Source organism: Olea europaea, unplaced genomic scaffold (assembly GCF_002742605.1).
Source record: "Olea europaea var. sylvestris unplaced genomic scaffold, O_europaea_v1 scaffold1477, whole genome shotgun sequence".
NCBI classification, from domain to species: domain Eukaryota; kingdom Viridiplantae; phylum Streptophyta; class Magnoliopsida; order Lamiales; family Oleaceae; genus Olea; species Olea europaea.
Genome location: NW_019232329.1, coordinates 47,590 through 70,605, shown reverse-complemented (window position 1 = coordinate 70,605; position 23,016 = coordinate 47,590). Strand labels below are relative to the sequence as shown.

The 23,016-nt window shown below is 33.6% G+C and overlaps 3 protein-coding genes across 3 annotated transcripts; 2 read left to right on the top strand and 1 right to left on the bottom strand.

Moving 5' to 3' along the window:
- Positions 1-261: 261 nt before the first annotated feature.
- LOC111376238 (zinc finger MYM-type protein 1-like) lies at positions 262-2,498 on the bottom strand. Its single transcript, XM_022999190.1, has 3 exons — positions 1,910-2,498; positions 1,029-1,814; positions 262-917 (listed from the first exon to the last, which is right to left on the bottom strand). Exons 1-3 carry the CDS (start codon positions 2,496-2,498, stop codon positions 262-264), a joined length of 2,031 nt encoding a protein of 676 aa, XP_022854958.1.
- Positions 2,499-6,678: 4,180 nt separating this feature from the next.
- On the top strand, positions 6,679-13,258 carry LOC111376248 (probable WRKY transcription factor 32). Its single transcript, XM_022999199.1, has 5 exons — positions 6,679-7,059; positions 7,256-7,308; positions 9,173-9,867; positions 9,985-10,143; positions 12,582-13,258. Exons 1-5 carry the CDS (start codon positions 6,825-6,827, stop codon positions 12,931-12,933), a joined length of 1,494 nt encoding a protein of 497 aa, XP_022854967.1. The 5' UTR covers positions 6,679-6,824; the 3' UTR covers positions 12,934-13,258.
- A 1,679-nt stretch (positions 13,259-14,937) lies between these two features.
- On the top strand, positions 14,938-21,240 carry LOC111376244 (leucine aminopeptidase 2, chloroplastic-like). The gene is made up of 10 exons (XM_022999196.1): positions 14,938-15,222; positions 15,741-16,155; positions 16,256-16,450; positions 16,651-16,876; positions 17,024-17,150; positions 17,327-17,422; positions 18,886-18,963; positions 19,368-19,428; positions 19,672-19,859; positions 20,881-21,240. Exons 1-10 carry the CDS (start codon positions 15,157-15,159, stop codon positions 21,007-21,009), a joined length of 1,581 nt encoding a protein of 526 aa, XP_022854964.1. The 5' UTR covers positions 14,938-15,156; the 3' UTR covers positions 21,010-21,240.
- The last annotated feature ends 1,776 nt before the right edge of the window (positions 21,241-23,016 follow it).

Here is a 23,016-nt window from a genome sequence, read left to right as displayed (position 1 = left end):
AGTGACTATAAGAACTCGACGATTGTCGGAGGTTGGTCCAGTATAGGGTCATCGGCCCTATTGAGATATGATCAGTGGTGGATCCAGGAGTTTTTGGTGCACGGGCTAAAATTTAAAAGTCAATATAATAAATTTATATATTATATTAAAGTCAAATTCATTTAATTTGAAGTTGTTCCCGACGAGGTTTTAAGACATAAAATTCATCTATCACAAAATCTATATCTATCTTTTGAGCAAGTTCTCGTTCGATGAAGAGTATCATACAATCAGCAAGAAATTCATCTCCATTTTGTTACGAAGATCCGTCTTCACATGTTTCATTGCTGAAAATGCTCGCTCGGTAGTCGCAGTAGAAATAGGTAAAGTCAATACAAGACAAATCAGTCTAGTAACCATAACATAAATCTCTGATCTTCTACTCTCAGTCAACTGTCGACATAACTCAATAAGTGTAGATACTTGAAATCGAGATTCAGTCTTCATATCTAGCTCATAGTGTCGCAACTCATATTCCAAAGTACGAATATCTTCCTTTGGAAAATCTTCAGGATAGAATTTCTCAGCAAGTGTACAAATATCGTAACTGTTAAATGATGCAAATGAATCTCTAGGATCCAACGCTGCACTGAGTGTGAGAAGTTCAACTGATGTATCATTAAATCTTGTATTTAATTCCATCAATACGTAATCTATTGCTTCACTGAAAACATGAAAGTGATAATGATGCTTCATTGTAATTGGATCACGAGAACGGCAAGGACCAACCTTATATAAACTTTCTAGATCGGGTATCTCAATATCATGTTTTGAGCAAAACTTTTTCACTTCCTCAAGAAATTCTTCCCAATCATCATCTCTTAATTTGTGGAGGAGTTTTGTTGTAGTAAAAACGAATCTCACAGCAGTCAGGATGTCTTAAGATTTCTTTTAAAGGGCTTAACAAAAAACATCCGTTATTCTCGTGATGGTATGCATTAAATGCAAACTGAACACGAAATCAAAACTTTTCATATATTTGTAAGTACCACGAACTTCGCCTCGAGATTTTCCATTTGGACAATGAACACTAAGATTTTCAAACACTGCGCAAGTTGAATTATATATATCTATTAAGCTCTTTATAGAGTCACAATGAGAACTCCAACGAGTTTCTCCTGATCGTTGTAAATTACCCACTTGATTTGCTCCACTTCCCGACTCACGCTCCCCAATAGCTAACATAAGCTCAATTTCAATTCTTTGAGCAGATTGTAACTCCGTAACGCGCTTAGGGGAAGAAGTGATAATGTTGATAATATTGTCCATATGAGAAAAGAACTCCCAAATAACATCAACTTCTTTAGCTGTATAAACCAATACCAACTGTAATCGATGAGCGAGACAATGGATGTAATACGCATACGGACAATCTCTAAGAAATAATGCCTGAAGTCCATTCCAAGCGCCCCGCATATTATTAGCACCATCATATCCTTGGCCTCTTATTTTTAACACTTCAAGAACATTTACAGTCTCATTTTTTAGACTTGATGATGTGGTGTCGCTGACGCTTTTGATATCAAAATAACGTTCCGTCAAAATACCCTGACCATTCACAAACCTCAAAATAATAGCCATTTGTTCTCTCTTAGATGCATTTTGTGCTTCATTAACAAGAATACAAAAGTATCCATTCCCAACTTCTTCACGAACCATCCTTCTTACTTTATTCACCATTATGTGTAAGATTTCTTTTTGAATACTCAGAGCAATGTATTGGGCATTTTTTGGAGCATTTTTCAACACAACTTTATCAATTTCTGTATTTTTTTCTGCCAAAATTTTTATCATCTCAATAAAATTCCCACGATTTAATGAAGATAAAGATTCATCATGACCTCTAAAGGAACAACTTTAAAATGCTAGCCAACGTGCCTTCGAATTGAAGTCTTTAAACGTAGACGACGTCTCTCAACTTCTTCATTCGATATGGTATGTATCACTTTATCAATATGTTGAGACGGTTTCATTAAATCTTTAGCTCTTCTCTCACACATATTATGTTTCGATGATCGCAAATGAGTAAGAAATACACATTTTGCTCCATCGTTAACCCTCTTCCATTGGTTATATCCAGAAGTTACCAATGCCGAACAATTGGACGGATTTCCATCATTTCGGAAAAGATAACAATAAAAGAAATACACTCTATCTGTTGTAGGTGAATATTCTAACCAAGGAAACTGGTTGAACCATTTTGCCCGAAAGCGATAAGATTGAGATTTTCCTTGTGTTCTAGGATACTCAACAAGTCTTGGTTGATAAGGCCCGGCCTTTCTTTTTCCTGGTTCTCGTTCAATGCTAATATTTGAGGATGAATGATGTTCAACTTCCGAAGGAAATGAAGGTAGATCTTCAGTTAGTCCATCAGAAGTTGTACTTTCAGTAGGTTGACCAGTCCTTTGGAAGAATGAAAACAAGTTCTTATTCTTCTTGCGAGGAGGTTGACCTTCCATTTTCAATTCTTACAATTGCAAAAAAAAGGTAAAAAAGAAAAAATCAATCATCAATGATATTATTCTAGCAACAATAAAAAAAAAATCCACTAAGTTGATAAGGCAACAACAACAATCATTAAACCAACAAGACAACAACAAAAATCATTAAGCCAACAAGGCAACATGCCAACAAGGCAAAAACAAGTTATTAAGCCGACAAGGCAACATTTCAACAATAATTAATTAAATAATTCAATATTTTGCCGGCAAAGCCCACAAGTGGAGAGACGATGGCATTTACTTACAAGTGACGAGGGAGAATATTAAGCACTTGCAATTTGCTTTTCCTACATGTTCGTTGGACCGGGAGTACGTCTATGCCTTGATAATGATAAGTTTACTCATTTTTGAAATTGAAAAATAATTCAATTAAGCATGTTGACAATCGAAATCTAAGAAAACTTCGATTTTTAAAAAACTCATACTCAATAATCAATATAATATTAATGACAAATATATATAAAAAATGGTCCAAGTTATAAAATCAAAGTTACTACCGTACAAATATACATTTTTTAAATATTTTTTATTTACTTTACAGTTATTGCAATTGTTTCATTTTTGTATTTTGTGAAAATCAATCAAAATAATTTAAACAATATAAAAATAATGACTTAAAAAGATAGACATGAGATGAGATAATATCTATAATCTATTTGTGCTTTAAACCACATACCACAAATAGACAAACTGATAAACAATTCTTATTTTTTAATTAATTAACTTTTGACTTTATCAAAATTTTCCATGTGTCAACAATCCATATAAATTAAAAGGCCGTTCTTCTTCTTTTATTTTCTAAGTTCCAACACTTCCAGCATTTGGATTTTCTAATCCTGTACAACTATGGTCTATAAACTCTACATAATACAAGCCATAACAGCCATTCAGAGAAAGAGAGGCTCACAGACATACAAAGAGAAACGGAGAACAGCAGTGGCGTCGGCGGACTAGAACTAGAAGGTATTGGGCTGACTGGCTGAGGGATTGAGGAGCTGAGCCACCTCTACACGGCGGACTGGCGGTTCTTCGCGGCTCGTCGGCACCTACTAGAAGGTATTGGGCTATGAAATCTTTGATTAGGGTAATGAGTTCCTTAATTTTATAGAAATCTTGGATTGAAAATTTGAAAAAAAAAAAGGTTGGAGATGGAGAGACTGGGAGAGTCTGAGAGAGGAATCGTCGTCTGGTCTAAAAAAGTAGGTTTGGACCTGTTGTTGGAGATTAATGTTGGATTAGAATTAAATTTGGTTTGTGTTTGGTTTTAGTTTTGGGTTTAAATGGAAAATAAAATTTATGTTTTGTTTGGACCAATAAATTAAAGTTGGGTCATTTGCTCATTTTGTTGCAACTGGGTTTACACCACATGGGCTGATTTTAAATTTTACATGGGCTGAACTAATATATATATATAGATTGACTCCATCTGGGCTTGGGTGAGCATGGGCTAGGGCTTGGATCCGCCTATGGATATGATAGATTTTAATATAATTTTTTTAAAAATATTTTTTATATTTCATGTTTGAAATTTTTTTCATAGTTATATCAAATCCCACTCGTTTCAAGTCCCCGGGTCTACCATTGTAAGGACCATCCACATAAACCTCAATAAATTGTATTTGGGTATGTTCTTCTTTCTTAGACTTGTGGCTCTATAATATTTACATCAAATTATCTAGTAAAGACAATTCGTGACCAATAAAGAGACTTTTTTTATTTATAAAGAGCATTTAACGTATTATAGAGAGCATATTTAAATTTAGAAAGTAAAATTTGTTTTTATACACTCCTACAAGTTCTTCATTTTGTTTTTCTCAAAAAATATTTATTGATTTTATTTCATATGTTATTTAACATAATTTTTTATATGTCAATTAACCAATCAATTTAAATGTGATTTGACTAGTTTAAGAAGTAAAATAGTGAAATATGTTATTTATTCAATCCAATTATTGCACATTAAAAACAAAGAATGAATTTAGCTCCTTAAATTTGAAGAGTCAAACTCACTCTTTATTTAAAAAGGTTAAAATAGAGGGTTCTTTGTAGCTCATTTTTAAGTATTTGCTCTCTAAAATAAAGAATATTAATTATAATTTAAACTTTGCCCAGCATGTACAGAATATAAATTGTGGTTCCTATAGATATATAATATTAATAAGTGAATAATAGTAGTGAATCGTAAAAATGTGAGAATAAAAATTATGTGTGATCGACATTAATTATAAATTAAACTTTGCCAAACATGTATGAAATCTACAGCAATGAGTGATTGCTATTATCTAACACCATCAATGCTAGCATCCAAGTGATGTTCAAATTTCATTTTAAAAGTAGAAGCTTGAATCTCATTTAAACACACATAACTGATGTATCCTTTTCAAATTTGTTTATGCATGCTAACACCTTGACTATGTGAAACTATTTCCTGATGATGTGTATATAGGATAATGTATGAATTCCATGCCAAAGTCATCTAGCTGTAATATCAGAAGGCCTCTTCCTAATTGTAGAAGAAATCACTTTCTTAAATATTGAACCTCAACCTTGAGGGTCTCACCGTCCCGCTGCAAAAATCACTTTCTTAATTATATCAGGAGTTTTTTTTTTCCTTTTAATATAAAGATTTCCTTCTCACTATCCATGCGGCAGAGTTAGGAGGGATAAAAAAATAATAATAAATAAAAATAAATAAAAATAAAAAATTTACTAAACTTATACATAGAAAAACAAAAATTTTCTAAGAAATTATTTTTTTGACTAAATAGTAAATGGGCTTCGGGTAGCCCCGCCCTCTCCCTATTGCAATCCCTACCTCTTTATCACTACGTGATCTTTAGAGACCTTAATAGATGATCTGGACTGTTTTCCTCTTGATAATAAAACTTATCCCTCATCGTCTCACTTTTAATTAGAGTACTACAACTCCTAATTTGAATCAATAGTAACAATTTCTTATCCTAAAAAAGAAACTTTTCGTAGAAAAGAAAAATAGAAACAAAGAGGATGAGAAATTATCATAACGGATATGAGAAAAAACTTGTTATACATAAAATAAAATAAATGCATAAATGAGATATTTTCATGCCATACAACTCTAACCACTCATATTAATTCACAATTTGTACATGCATTCATTCTCCTATTTTGCATGTCAACACTTGACTATTCACGTTTTCTGCGCATTCAATCTTCTATTTTGCATGCCAAAACGTTTTTACAGGTATTTTCTTTATGACTCACATTTGAGCTTTCACATGACAATAAAGCTATTAACAAAATAATATGACATATCATTAATAATATCTATAAATACAAGATCATACTCATAATTGTTGTTTATACCGTCGAAAATAAAATTTTCAATAGCTTAAACTATAAACAGTTAAATAATTTTGAGCTAGTAATGTTGTACCGATTTTAATTATTATTAAAGCAAAGAAAACGTCGTTCTTAGCTGCATTTTGCTTCAATTTTTTTAAAAATTCATTTTTATCTACATTCAATCATAAGACACATAATTTTTTTATATCAAATTTTTAACTACATATTTTATTAATTTTTTCGATATTTATTGCTAAAGTAACAAGAAAACGGGCACTTCGACAATTAAATTGGGTCAGGTTAAACTAATTTCTCTCCCCACGAAACGACAATGACCGACAAATTAACGGCGTTAATTACCACCCAATCAAACCCACTTGATCCTAGTCGGTACAAGTCAAACCACACCAAATTGCACCCACTTTAATCAAACATCCCTCTCTCCTATCCTCGGGACCCGTTTACAGGATCCAAACCCTTTATACATATTCGTTTTGCGATGCCAAAATGAAATTGCCTCTTCTGCCCATTGACGCAATTTGATTCTATTATGGGTTTGGCTCTTCTTAGGGTATTTATGTAAAAATCACAGCCAGACCAGAGTCAACAGAAGTCAAAACCATCCAACAGAAACCCAAATAAAAATCCAAAACCGGAATTAATGTCCGGATTCTAAATTACCATTTAATCCCGTGTTCATTGCTTTTCAGAGGCCTATTTTAGTCATTTAAGTTGTACTTGAAGAAGAATTCTCTCATAAAAAAAAATAAATAAATAAATAAAAAAATATTAAAATCGAATGCAAAAACGCTGAAAGGTTCGTAAAGATAACAGAACCTTTACCTTTTCTCTGGGGGGGAAAAAAAGAAGAAAAGAAAACGCACTTACACACTGACTGTGTGTCGGAATCCGGCCATCGAAGTTAATAAACAGAGTTCTAAAGCTCTGGAAGAAACGGTTATGGAAATTTCAAAGCAAAACAAGGAAGAAGAAATTTGTAAGGAAAAAATCGAAAAGGATGAAAATCAGACGGAATTGAGTAGTAATAATAGCTGTAATGGTACAGTTGAGAACGCTTTAATCGGAAGGGGAGGAGAATCACAAGCTTCTCAATCTGGTACCATTTCTTCTTCGGTGCCGCTAGTGGAGAGTGATTTGCAGGCCGATTTTAGTGCCTCATCTCACCTTCTCTCGGGTATGTGAATAATTCTTCGTCTTTTGCTATGCTCGTCCGCCTGTTTTTATTTCGTGCGTATAATAGCGAGGTAATTTATATAGATGATTTTGTAGAATCAAATTGATTTTGTGTGTGGAATGGGTGTGTTTACGTGCATGTGTACGGTAAATGAACGAGTAGATGCAGTAATTGTGATAAATTTTGATATTGGCAGAGATTCCGATCAAATACTCCCTGCAACCTCTACACTCGGTGGAAGATTTGAAAGTAAGTAGTGAGTTTGCATTCCCACACACACACACATTTATGGACTGAATTTTTTATTTTCGTAATCTTTCATCTCCTGTGAAGAAAAACTAATTTTTCGTTTTGCTGATTTTGTTTATGAATATTGCTGTTGTATGACCGAATTTTTCTAATTGATTTTGTTGCAGTCCACTTCTTCCATTGATCAATTTTAAACTTTATCCGGAAAATGAGTTGGTTGCATAATTTTAAGTTTCTTCTGGTTTTTTAGATTATGTTATATTTAACCTTCTGATTTTGAGGAACGTAAGAGTGTGGACTCCTGATTAGAGTGACTTGACCAAAGAGTGCAAAAACCAATAAGCTTAAGTGGAAGGAATGCTGTAAGGGTGTAAAATATATAATTCTTTCTGGGATCTCAATCATTCTTTCTCCAGAGTGCCTATGAAGTACAGGAAACGTGCTCATAAGCCACAAGAGATTTGAGTGACTTAGATTAGTCTCAATTTGGTAATTGGCTTCAGTCATTAATGTAATATACATTGAATTTTTTTTAAAATTGTTTTTGGGCTAAAAAAAATCTTTATTGAAGGAGATTTATCTTAAAGCTCAACCACAGTCCTCTTTTGCCATGCACATTATGCTGGCTATATAATGATTTATAATACAACTGAATCCCATTGGTCTATATATTTGCAAGATTGCTTCTTTTATGTGCTTGATTAATAACAGAAAAGATTAAAAAGATACATCGTTATAGAAAAATTTTATACTTGTGTTTGTGTATATCTGTGGGTATACCATATGTCGCAAATCAACTTTCTTCAAATATAAAGTCAAATGCTGATTTTCCACCTCTAGATCTTATCTGGTTTTCCATACAATACTTTGACCCTCTCATTTTTTCGAAATTTTTTCCTTGGTTGTTAGAGATAGCATTACAGAATTTTTTTTTTTTTTTTTTTCTTTCTAACTCCTGGATGTTTAAAGCTGTGGTAAAAAAAACTAATAAACCTTATCCTCTAGCGTAATCTGTTTTCACTTTCATAAATATTTTTCTTTTCAGATTTCTAAGTTAATGACCATTTTCCTGAAATGCGCTTGTCTGTAAAAATTATTTTCTAGGCTGATTTGATCTTAATATCTTACCTGTCTTTTTATTCCAGATCATATTTAGTTTGAATGAGCCTGCTAAATAGCTTTAAGGTGAACTAAACGTTGGTTGTTTATTTAACTAGATGCGGAGTTGGATGATTAACTGCAGTTAGCTCTCTTATTCACTAGACAAAACGTAGAGATCAATGACGGCTTCCGTACAGTTCTATCTTATGTACCCTGGAAATGATTTTGCTTTAGCCCACGTTTGATATCCATTTTTTTCAAAATGCATTTTTCTCTCTCTTCTTTTCAACCACACATTCTTTATTAAAATAATATTACACGTAAATAAAAAACTTTTCCTTATTTTTCAACCACGCACTTCCCATGAAGTTACTATTCTAAAATGCATTTTTACATAAAAATGTCTATCAAACACCCCCTTAATATCATTTTTCATATCACTATGATCTGTATTCAGTACTTGCTTTTGCATTAACAACCAAGTTCGCCATTTCAAGTTATCACGCACATTTGACTTTTCAAAACTTTTATTTCCATTTGATGTCATACTATACACTGATGAGAACAATGATCTGGATGAATTTTGTACTGCTATTTAGAGATGGAGCAAATCTGCCATGGACTTTATTTTGGGTCTGCAATGGACTTTATTTTGAGTCCAATTTTATTTTTATTTTTATGTTTTTTTTAATGAAAAGCAGTTCATTTTACTAGATTTACTAAATATTATTCTGCAATTCATCTTACTTCTTTGGCACCTCAGGATCAATTAAGTTTGGTCCCTGAGGAACCTTTGATAGGTATTACTAGTCAATCTGCCCAAGTACAGGCACAGAGTCCAAGACAGGATCCTGGTGGTTCGGCCAAGTTGGAGGTGTCACCAACTTCTATTACGCAGTCCATTTCATCCATCCTAAGTCCAACTTTACCAGAACAAAAACTCTCACAAGTAGGGAATGGAAGCAATCCATGTATTGCGGAACAGGACAAGCAGAATCATTTGGACCCAAAACCTTTGTCTTCTGTGCCTATGCTGAAGACACCTTCTGATGGGTACAACTGGAGGAAGTATGGTCAGAAGCAAGTAAAGAGTCCTGAAGGTTCTCGGAGCTATTACAGATGCACTTTCTCTGACTGTAATGCTAAGAAGATTGAGTGCTGCAATCATTCTAACCATGTCATAGAGACTGTTTATAGAAGTCACCACAATCACGATCCTCCTCAAAAAGTAAACTGCATTATGGAAAAACCTGCACTATCAGTTGTGCCAGCTAATGGGAGTAACAATATAGCTTTAGCAGGTGGTGGTGTTAGTGATGTTCTGTCTTCTTCCAAAGAACCTTTGCTAGAAAAGATTCAGGTACCTGAAACAAAACAACAGGACTCAAGTGACTCTGATGAGACCATGGAAGTTAATGGTAGTGAGGAGCACGTTGACAAACCTGAACTTAAGAAACGGTGGGTTTCTGACTTGCTTGAGTAATGATTTCGACATATCATGTTACAATTTTTCTTTTCCTGATGATGGTTGTCACCATAATGATCTGATACTGTTTCACATCTTTGGATTGCCAGGTTGAAGAAAAATCCCGCAGATGATTCAGGATCTTTTTCCAAACCAGGAAAGAAACCTAAATTCATTGTTCATGCAGCTGGTGATGTTGGGATATCAGGAGATGGCTATAGGTGGCGCAAGTATGGACAAAAGATGGTGAAGGGGAACCCTCACCCAAGGTGAAACTGTAGTTTAAATATGCTGACTGTTATATTTGATTGATTTCGTTAAAATTAATGACCTAGCTGCATAGTTAATGAAAACCACAAATACCCATGATTTATATGAATTTCATGTGTGGTGGTCGAACTTGTAAGAAATACTGTAATAGTACTGTGGCTCTGATGCTAATTTTTGTGCTTAATAATCTATCCAGCCATGTGTCCTCCTAACATGGGTTACCTAATTGCTTAATCATGTCGTGCATTCTATTTTATTTATTTTACTATTATTGTACTCAGAAGTCCCAAAATTCTATGGTGCATGGTAAAAGATCACTCTCAAATGTAAAATAGCCCAGACTCTTGACACTATATGATGAGGATGAACCTCTGCTGGACGATTATGATACATTTGGGGTCCTTTTGGCGTGTTGTATTACACAAGATAAGGATAACTTTTTCCTAGCCGATGTTTACCCGTATTAAATATCCGGGTCAAGTTATCCTACCTTAACCTATCCGGATAAATTTAATCCCTGTAAATAGATGGGTTAAGACCCGGCTGTAAACTTCAGGCCCCGTGGAATTAGTCGAGGTGCGCGTAAGTTGACCCTAACACCCACGGTCGTTAAAAAAAATAATAAATAAATAAAAAAGGATTAAGACCGATAAATATGTGGTCATGTACGAACACAAGTTTTAATAATATTAACCCACCACACCCACCCCCACGCAGGTGCACTAATTCCTCCCCACCCTACCCTTACATGCTACTGTTAGGAACTGTAATCCCCTAACCCTACCCCTATGCTAACAAACAGTACCACAATAAATTTCTTCACATGACCAGAATTTATTCACACATCAGAAAATTTAAAATAAATCATTTTCACTTATGAATAAAATTTTACTAGTTGGTAAAATAGTAAGTAAAATTTTCGTTTAAATATACTTCTAATATAACAGGGCACAAGTAAAAAACTCAGGTATATGTTAAATATTACTTATGAGTTAAAAATTCACTATAAGTAAAATATTTACTTGTAAATGAAAATAACTGACAAGTTCAAAATTCATGTTTAAGTAAAAATTATTTTTAAGTAAAAAAATTTAATTTACTTAATAGGTAAAAGTAAATGTCAAATTTAAGTAAACGATCAGTCTTAGATAAAGAACTTACATATAACTAAAATATTTACTTATGAGGAAAAAATCACTTATAAATCAATAATTCACTTGTAAGTTATATATAAAAAATATTTTATCAATATTTTAAGTTTCAATACTTATATGTTATTCTAATACAGTAACAGTTTAGCATCGAAAGCCGCAGTACAATAATCCGCCACAGTCCTCCTTAATCCTATTCCCCCTATCCTCCTAGTCCTATCCCTCCTAATCCTGTATGGTGTACCAAATGTGTCCTTGAGTTTCTAATTCTTTATAAAATTCTGATGTTGCCTTCTTGTGATATATTATTTCTCTCACCTTCAATCATGTGTCTCTAGATCTTCTGCCTCAGAAATAACTATTATACAAATAGAAGCACTCGTGTGACAGCACCCAAATAAATCTATCTTTTTCTTCTGATTTTTTGGAGTAAATGTTGCCCCCGGTGTGCTTGTATCTTACTATCATCCAATTTTTATCACATTTGTGTTATTCCCTTTTCAAAGGAAAAGGGCTGACTATCTTGTGGACTTGGATTATCATCTAATTTCCAACTATTGACAATTCCAATTGCTTTAATACTGCTTCACACTGTCACGATTTTCTTCCTTTTCCTCAATTGTCAAATAAGAAAAGAGTACTTACATGCGGTACTTGATGTCTTGACTTGCAGATCTTCTGGGCAATGTTCTAATTTTTTGACGAGTGACTTCTTTCTATTGGTTTCTGTTTGTATGATGCTACCAATACCAGAATCTCCTTAAATAAATGCAGAACACATGGTACATAATTTTAACGTTTTTAAGTGTAGTGTCCATGTTGAAATCATGAAGGCTTGACCGTTCATAGAAGCTTCTCTTCGCAAGAAGTGATTTATCAAAACATTGAATCTCCTTCGCAAGGTTTTTCTGAATTCGCGATATTTTTACTGCAACTGTAACAATGAATTGCGTTCACTGTCGATCCATCATACCTAAAATTTTGACGACTGATGGCCGATGACTATGATGATTGATGACTGTCAAATTGACGGACATGGTAGGAGTCTAGGAGATGATGGTTGCTGTTGGAATGCCCATCGGTGGACTAGTGCGTCAATATTCATGTTATTGGCTAGCAGCAACCATATTCAGGACATTATTTTCATTTGTGCCCATATGAAACCATCTTAGCAGTTGGTTAGAAAATATAGGCATGGTAATGTAGGGTTTCATATTTTGAAACATTTGCTAATTTTGGCTTTCTCTAGATGTTAAATTGTTAATTATCCATTGAATGATTACCAGGAACTATTATAAGTGTACATCAGCGGGATGTCCTGTTAGAAAGCATATTGAGAGGGCTGTCGATAACACAATTGCTGTAATAATAACCTATAAGGGAGAGCATGACCATGACATGCCAGTACCAAGAAAACGTCATGGCCCAACGAGCAGTCCTCTTGTTACTGCTGTTTCTCGGGCATCCGTGCACAATCTGCACATTAACAAAACCGAGCCACATCTGAGCCAAACTACCCAATGGTCAGTGGACAAAGAAGGTGAATTGACAGGTGAGGCATTGAATCTGGGTGGGGACAACACAGTGAAATTAGCTCCAGCCCTTTTAAGTATCGGATTTGAGATCAAGCCTTGCTGAAATCTGGGTTGGTTTGCACAACTGGAAGAGTCCAATTAACAGCGCACATTCCTAATGGAAGTTTAAGGTAGCTTAATTACCTCATTTGACTTGTTCTCTTCTCCTTTTCGTTGTATGTTAAATGTTGCTTTAGTTTAGTCTATGAATGAGATGTTTATTTCTGTATTATTCAGATTCATGAGTAATTTGGAATAGATTAGTTATTAGTGTGTAAAAGTGGGCGTTGGGCTCTGTAACATTGAGTTTTGGTGTTCCGTATAACTCTGTGCATATTAGGCATTTTATTGGTCTGAAGTATTGGCTTGTTTCCTTGCTTCCTTTAACAGTCTACTGAATTGAACTTTAATTTCATTTTACCTAATTTATGTTTCCATTAATTATTAGTACTATTAATTTATTTTTCTTGTCACTCATTTGCTTGGATTATTGGTGTTCACAGATTTTGAATTTTAAACACACACTCATAACATATGTTGGATCTTCTAGGAAAATTTTTTTTTTTTTTTTTTTTTTTTTTTTTTTTGGGGTTGGGGGTGGGGGGTATTATCTATAGAAACCATATTGGAAATCCTTGTACTAATTTCTTAGTTACCCATCCAGTGAATCTTTTGAGTACGGCATCGTGTTGAATGTGTTCAAAAACATGAAGCACAATATTCAGTGACCGCATAAAAGATAAATGAAGGAGAAAATGATCTTCTGCGGATCCAATCATGATCCTATAATAAGAACAAGAGATCTTTCTCGATCAATCCCTCTGCCTCTGATTCTCGAACTTGATACAAGGTTCATTTGGTGTTGCAATAAGGGGTTGTATGGTACGGTTATTATGAGTATAGCTTCCGTCATTACAATTTTTCAAAAAGAGCTGTTAATGTAAATCGGTTGATGTTTGACATTATAATGATATGAGTACATTTATATATATTATACATTTATTTGAATGGACGTTAATCATTTTTCTACTATCTCATTATTTTTTCTTTAATAAATAAGTTTTATTTCTTATATATCATGAATTCTTATCCTATTCAATATTCAGTTCAAACTTAATTGGCATGAGTAGAGAAAAATAATAAGTTCAGTTAAAAATTTGATTAAAATACAAGTCAAAAATAACAATTAAATTTTAACATCGTATTTTTAGGATAATTTACAATTTTTCAATCGCATATTCTATCAATTTTTTTTCCTTTAAATTTACTAAAATTTTAATTTTTATTTAAACGAAACATGATAGAGACAATAAATTATAACCCTTAAAATTAAGGACTGAAGCAAGTTACAAATCCTTAAGAGCTTGTTTGGCAAATGTAAATGGTTTAGTTTACAAGTTTTCATTTGATAAATTAAAAATGGTCAAATTTCATTTTCAATCACACATTTTAATGGCTGTGAAAATAATATATGTTTATTCATCACTCATTTTTATCTATAAATAAAATTGTTTATAATTTTTTCATAAATTGAAGCTAAATAAATAGAATTGAGTTGTTGATATAAATGTATGGATAAAAGATAATTCGAATTTTGATTATGAAGTGTTTAAAAACACTGAACAAAGATATGCTAAATTAATAGGGAATAAATTCTCCAAAATGTTCAAAGTTATGATATTTAATAGTTTAGTGGAAACAAGAACCTAAGATAAGTAGAATTTACGGTTTCACAGTACAGAATAAAGGAAAAATGAATAACCATGGAAAGCATACAATCTTGTTTCACAGCACAGAATAAAGGGGTGAGTTAATCTATCGAAAGCGAGTAATGCTATTCGTATTCGTTCACTGCAGTAATCGTCCTACGTGATATACACATGGCAGGTGATTATTTGATATATTAATATGATAGTTTTTTATTCATTAATGCATTAAATAATCACCTACTATGTATATATCACGTAAGACGACTACCGTAGTGAACAACTGTAGATAGCATTATTCATGGAAAACGTATAACCTTATCGAAAGCGTATAACCTTATCGTAAACAGCGTACTGTCGAAATCAAATAATTCAATTCTTTAACGTCAGTAGTGTCAGTCTATCAACTATAAATGCCCAAGAAGGGCACGCGTTTCGACGTCATTGGAGTAATCTGGTTTGGTTTCAGTCTTGCTCGCTTCATCTTCTTCTCCTTGTTGCTCTACAGGTTTTAAGAAATTACGATTCGTTGAGGTGTTTTCCTTGCACTCACACCCCTCTGTTCCAGAAGAGCAAAGCGCATGGCTTACTCCATGGCTCGGGAAACCCTTGGCCTCACTCAGCCCGGTCAAATAGACACCCCACAGGTTCTCTCTTTGTTTTTCTCACATCACCAACACATACACTCCGAGACACCATTGTAGATGCACTTTTCCAAGAATATTGCGATTTTTATTTTTATTTATTTATTTATTTTTTTTATGTTACTTTTTAGTGAGGATGATACGCAGCAGGATTTTATGAATAGTCTAAGATTGATTGTGATTATCTTTATTTACACAAAAGTAAAGTTGTTCTTGGATGTATTCTTTCCTTTGTGATAAAAATTGAAATAAAATTTTCGCCTTTAAGCAATTTATTTGGCTGCACCTTAAGAACTTGAATTTTCTGTCATTATTTAATGATTTTTCTTTGCTATAGTTCTGTTTAGTTAATGGTTTTGGCCTTTTTGGTTCTGGTCAATCTTTTGTATGTGTCCTCCTCAAATGCCATTCGCTATATATGTATCTTGTGTACTCGAGTATTAAATGAATGTTTGATAGTGTGTTAATAAGGGGACACTATGTAAATTACTAAATATGGTATGGTTTTACAACAATTGAAGATCTCATTTGCCGCAATAGAGATTGATTTGGTAAAATGGAAAGGGGACATGCTGGCAGTAGGTGTCACAGAGAAGGACATGGCCAAAGATGAAAATCTGAAGTTCAAGAATTCAATCTTGCTTAAGCTAGATAAACAGTTAGGTGGATTGTTGTCAGAAGCATCATCCGAGGAGGATTTTACTGGAAAGGTCGGACAGTCGACGGTTCTCAGGCTTCCGGGACTTGGCTCAAAAAGGATAGGTCTAATTGGGCTTGGATCTACTCCATCAGAAATTGTGTCTTACCGCAATCTTGGGGAAACTCTTGGTGAAGCAGCTAAGACTTCTAAGTCTAGTAAAATTGCCATTACTCTTTCTTCTTCTGAAGGGCTTTCTGCTAAATCAAAAATAGCCATTGCTTCAGCAATAGCCACTGGTACTTTTTTCTTTGTTTCTTCACTTTTATTTGAACTTCAAAAATCTATCTGTTGCTAAGTCATGAACTGAATATGTTGGAATTTTCTACAACCAAAAAGGAGTTGTGCTGGGGACTTACGAAGATAATAGGTTCAAATCAGAACCAAAGAAATTATCTCTCAAATCTGTGGAAATTCTTGGTCTTGGAACTGGATCGGAGATAGATAAGAAACTCAAATGTGCAGAGGATGTTTGTTCTGGAATAATATTTGGAAAAGAGCTTGTAAATGCACCTGCTAATGTGCTCACTCCTGGTTAGTAATCTTTCACACTGTCATGTATCTTTTTCGTGTTATGTTTTCCATTACTATCAAAGGGTTAATAGTCTGGAGAACTGTTAATGTAAGCCAGGAACTCTCTTCTTGTATGTCCATTTCAAAGCTATATTTCCTTTATTGCCTTGGTAAGGTAAAATTCCTTACTTATTTTAACTTTGGTTTCTTGGATATATTAGGAATATTAGCAGGAGAGGCTATGAGGATTGCTTTTGATTACAGTGATGTTTTTACTGCAACAATTTTGGATGTAGAGCAGTGCAAACAATTGAAAATGGGTTCTTATCTTGGTGTTGCTGCTGCATCTGCTAATCCTCCACATTTCATCCATTTATGTTACAAGCCTCCTGGTGGAGCAGTCAAAACCAAGCTGGCCTTAGTTGGAAAGGGGTTGACTTTTGACAGGTGAATACAGGTTTTTATGAAGGAGCAAAGGTCTTTACTGTATAATTGTGAATAGAAAAAAAAAATGCCCTTAAGATATCCGGCTGAAATGGGCTCGTGGACACTTCACCCAAACAAAATCTTGAATTTTATTCTTTTATGTTCCAGTGGTGGCTACAATATCAAGACAGGACCAGCTTGTTTAATTGAGCTCATGAAATTTGACATGGGAGGAGCAGCAGCAGTGTTTGGTGCAGCAAAATCCCTTGGTCAAATCAAGCCTGCTGGAGTAGAGGTGACCTTTTTTAGTGTCACTTAATTTTAGGGACAACATGCTGGTTCGTTGATTTGTTTTCTTGTTTATCTAGTCCTTGTAGTCTTTTACTCCCATTCTGAAATGCCTTGTAATCATCTCCTTTTAGGGTTTACAACTCGTTGAAAGGAACCTGATAATTGGTGATGTTTGATCAGGTTCATTTCATTGTCGCAGCCTGCGAGAATATGATAAGTGGAACAGGTATGAGACCTGGAGATATTGTCACGGCATCAAATGGCAAGACAATTGAGGTAATTACTTGAAGGCACATACTAATACGGATAGCTTATAGGTCTTTTTCAGATTATGTACATGCTTGTTTCGAAGATTCATGATTTTGGTCAAAACTTTCATTTGATCTTGCTTCTCATTATATTTTGTGGACAATTTATTCACCCAACTCAAGTCAAATTTATGTAGCTGGATTTGGTCTTAGTTTGAAAGTTCTGAGATTTTGTTTCATGTTATTGAGTCATTTTTTTACCCTGCATGGGCTCTTAATTGTTGCTAGTTAATCTGAAGATAGATTGGTGATCTGCTCTGCTTTTTTGATTTTGAAGTGTTAACACGTTATTTGAAAATCTTTCTTTTCTTTTCTGCTTTGCATTTATCATTTATAAATGTAATTTCTCATGTTCATGGCATTTGAAGTGAGTTGTTTTGTTGAAAGATAGAAGTTAAGGTTCTTTGTACTATCTGTATTTTCTAGTATGCTAATACAGACTTCTTTATAGGCATTAAGTCCCTATTTGACCCACATTGTATCAAAATTCATTTTTTTCTCAAACCATACATTTTTCTAATAAAATAATTTTGCACGTAAATCCAAAATTTTTTCCTACTTTTTAACCACATTCTCGAAAAAATTACTATTACAATGCTTATTCTTTCATGTTGGACACTTACTACTCGCACATGTTAAAAAATGTGTCCATTGTATCTTTTTGATTTGCTTGGAAAGATTTTTATACATATTCATTGGTGTTTGAATATTTAAATTGAGCTTATTGCTCACGAAAACACTTGATGTAACAGTCGAAATCAAAATGCCACTTTTTGGAAAGAAATGTAAACCATAGAAACCTGTCCTGCATAGTTATCATCAAGTCGAAAGATTTGATGCCTGCACCCAATGTCCTTAGCAATAATATGCTTAGAGGCTCAATTATAAGCAAGAATTGGATCTGATCTTTTCACTCTTCACTTTTATAGTTGTCCATATCCCTTTGTTAATTTCTGTTTTAGTGTACTTTAATGGTAACACCTGATCAACTGCAAGAACAATGCACTAGACATATAATTTATTTTGTTACTGTACATAGTTTGATTTTAATGGCATGCCTTTTAAATAGTTTATTTCAAATTTGATCATTTAGTCTGGAAAACGTCTTTGGCTCTCCTAGACATGATACTGAACTCTCAAGTCTCAGACTCTAAGCTACAAATCAATTGTTCTTCATCTCACAATAAGCTTCAAACTTTACTTTGAACTATGTCCCATATCGCGTTTCACCGTTGACTTAATGGAAACAATTCGCTTATCTACCTGATGAAATTCCAACAACTATCTTTACTATATGAAATATACAATCTAGTTGATCATCCTATTTCATAAGATTGATTTATCCCAGTGTTACTCTCCGTTTTTATCTCAAGGTTTTCTTTTTCTTTTTCTTTTATTTTATTTAAGAACGTTATTTTTGTTCAACTATAGGTAAACAATACTGATGCTGAAGGAAGACTTACACTTGCAGATGCTTTGGTATATGCTTGTAATCAAGATGTAGGGAAGGTACACTTAGCAGCATTTTCTTTGAATCTCTGTCTTAAGAGGAGCATTTATTTTATTCTTTTTTCACTTACCCATGTACTTCGGTGCCACATTTCCATTTTGGAATGAGAACCTCAAGTTACATAGTTTTAATATAAGGTACATAAAACTTCAAATGTATACATTCTTTGCATCTGTCTTTGGGGAATACAAAAAATATACTCTATTTTCACCCATTTGTGTATTTTATTTACATATGTTCCCATTATGGAATTAGAATCTCAAAGTATATGTTTTAAATGGAAAACTTCCTAACCTTCAAATTCTTTACTATGTTTTACATATTTGTATCAATATTGGAGTCATTGTTTTTCTTTCTTCACTTTGTGTATTTGGGTATGCAATGAACTTTTAGTTGCATGCAGATAGTTGATCTGGCTACATTGACTGGTGCCTGTGTAGTTGCTCTTGGACGCTCTATTGCGGGTATGCTGTTTGACAAACTTAGGTTTTTATTTTTCAGTAAGTAAACTTGTGATTTGAAAATAATGTCAGAGATACTTGTACCTGCACTTCTGCAAAGTTGAAATTCTTGAAATGTTTAAACAAGGAGATTCCTTGCAAAGATACTTGCGCAGATTTATTTTCAATTTATTTTTATTTATTATTAATATTATTTATTTATTTTTTTTTTATTTTTATTTTTTTTTTTTTACGTATGAAAATCAGGTGTTTTTACACCCAGTGACGACCTGGCAAAAGAGGTACTTGCAGCCTCAGAGGTCACTGGGGAGAAACTTTGGAGGATGCCCATGGAGGAAAGTTATTGGGAGTCCATGAAATCAGAAGTGGCTGACATGGTGAACACTGGTGGTCGTGAAGGTGGGGCCATCACTGCTGCTCTTTTCTTGAAGCAGGTATGGCTTTTGTTTTCCTCATACCGCCCCCCTCACCAAGCCTCCCTTTAATGATACAGATCGTGGGATCAGTCCAGATCTCCATTCTATCACCACTCAGGCCACTTCAAGAAACCCCATTTTTTTTCTAACTACTTTTATCAATCACTATGGAAACAATAGATCGAGATTACCACTCACTTTCACCATAATCTGTTCCCATTTCTTCAAAGTCCAAACAAGCATCACAGGGCAGCTAAGCTTTCCATCAAGTGCTGAATGGACTGCCCTTGCTCTTCTCAATCTTCTGTACATCTTGATCCAAGCAGTAACCCTGTCGATCATGGTTGGATCATGCTAGTCATCCACAAAAATTGCCCAATGTATAGCCCAATGTAACAAACTAGTTTGAAACAAGATCTCCATCACTGAGATGGACAGGAATATAGTTTGGAGCTCAATTAGCTGTGATTTTGGATGAAAGCTGCATGTTACAATGCAGAAATGGAAATTGAATATGGAAAACTGTGCAGAGATCCAATAATAGAAGGAATGTTTCTTGAATCAAGAAAAAGGATATGACCAACTCTCCTGGTGTGAGTTGAGATTGGTCAAAATGAGTACTTTATTCCTTGGTTGACAGAATGTATCATTTATTTCCAACTTCCAATTGGTTATTTCGAAGTCGTGACATTGTTGAATTAGTCATTCTGAAATAAAATCCTCTACTTTAAATTCAACTAGTCTAATTAGAATAAGTGTAACTAGTGTGGGAAGATCATGGTAAAAACGCATTCAGACTTTTTTTTTGTGACTCTAAATGCACCATGTTCTAGCCTCTGTAAACATCTAATTTACATATACTCTTTTATTGAAACATCGACATATTGTTGAATGTGATAAATTACCCTTACTTTTAAGATTAAGCGTTAGCATTACATGTTACTGCAGTTCTTTAATTCAGTATCTTTTAAGTTTCACTAAAGATGATTTATAGTCTATAGTAGTTGAGATATCTGACGTGTAACTGTTATTTCTGCAGTTTGTTGACGAGAAAGTCCAGTGGATGCACATTGACATGGCAGGCCCAGTTTGGAATGATAAGAATAAAAGCGCAACTGGATTTGGTGTTGCAACGCTTGTGGAATGGGTGCTAAACAACTCTTCTTAGTTTCAGTTTCCACAGTTCTCTTAGACGGCAATAACTGAAATATAATCCAAGATAATATAGAAAAATCCTGGGGTGTGGGACATATATGAATAAAGTTGGTTTTGGAATAAAATGAGGCCTTTGCTTGTTCTTGGCTCCTTTAATATTCTTATTTTATCTTTGAGTTGCCCTTCAATGTGAAAATAAACAATGTGATAAAACAAGAATCTAAATTTTGTGCTGGTTGAAGTCTCTTATTCTACGATACTATACAGCAGTGCAAATCTAGTACGGTATAACATGAAGCAAGAAACAAACTGGCCAGTTTTAAGCAAAGATTCGAAGCGCCTTTCTGAGGTGATGAACCAAAAAACAAGTGTCTGAGAGTTAATTCTGTTTACTTTCCATCCACCATACCTAACATTTTGATGACTGATGGCTGATGACCATCAAAGTGACGGTAATCGTAGCTGTTGGAATGTCCATCAGCTATCATTGGACTAGCTTGTCAATATTCATGTTATCGACTAGCATAATCCTCATTCGTCCATATTCAGTATAGCATTTAAATTTGAATTTTTATCTCTGCACATATGAGACCCTCTTTGCAGTTGATTAGAAAATATAGGCATGGTAATGTAGAGTTTCATATTCCAATGCAAATTATCTACTTGGTGGTCAGTGGACAAAGAAGGTGAATTGACAGGTGAAGCGTTGTATCTGGCTGGGGACAACACAATGAATGGGGTTTGGTTCGCACTTTGCACAACTGGAAGAGTCCAATTAACCTCATTTGACTTGTTTTCTTCTCCTTTTCCTTATATGTCAACTTAAATGTTGCTGTAATTTTATGACTAATGTGTTTAATTCTGTGTAATGTTGTGGATCAAACGAAATATTGAGTTTTTGGTGTTCCTTATAACTCTTATTCTGTGCATATTAGACATTTTATTAATCTAAGGAATTGGCTTGTTGCCTGGCTTCCTTTTAACATTCTACTAAATTGTAGTTTAATTTATTTTTATTTATTTTTACATTATTTATGTTTTTATTAATGTTTAGCACTATTAGTTTCTTTCTCCTCTTGTCATCGAGGGTGGATTCTATAAGCACACAAAAGAAACATACAAGGTTCATTTGGTGTTACATTAATGATTTGTTTGGTATGATTGTTGTGAGTAGAGTTTTCATCGGTATATATTAAAAACGTGTTGATGTATGGCATTATATAACTCTAAATGTACTTTTATATATATTATGCTTTTATTTAACTTGACATTAATTATTTTCTACGTCTCTCTTAATTTTTTCTTTAATTAATATATTTTATTTCTTATATCTCATGAATTCTCATAATATGCAATATTCGACTCAAAATCAATTGGCCATGAGTAGAGAGAAACAATAAAGTGGAGAGTGAAAATTATAAGCATCAAAATCAAGGATTGTGGCAAGTTACAAATTCTTAGAGCTTGTTTGGAAAGTATTTTTAAATGGCTATGTTTATGAGTCTCAAGTTGACAAATTTATAAATTGATTAAATTTCATTCTCAATCACACATATTTATAATCATTTTTATTGATCTAAATTATTTATAAATTCTCCATGAACAGAGGCTAAATAGATAGAAATTTGTTGTGAATAAGTAGTATTTAACTTTGAAAGGTTGCTCGGTGGTCAAACTTTTGGGTTTACTTCTCAACGGTCATCAATTCGTGTCTTCTTAGAAATCCGTGAAATTAGTTGATGTACACGTAAGTTGGTCAGAACACCCACGATCATTAAAAAATAAATAAAAGTACGTAAGTAGTATTTATAGACCTCACAAAATGTTTAAATAAAAAATTGATTAAATCATTTTCTGAATCGATTGTAAACGATTTATGAACACTTTACAAACATTTTATTAGATAATATTTTCAATATGAAAATTTAGATAAGTGGTTTGAGTAACTGAAATTATCATCATGAATGCTTGTAGATGAAAAATCGTAGTGTCTGTACAAGTAGGGAACAAACAAGGAAAA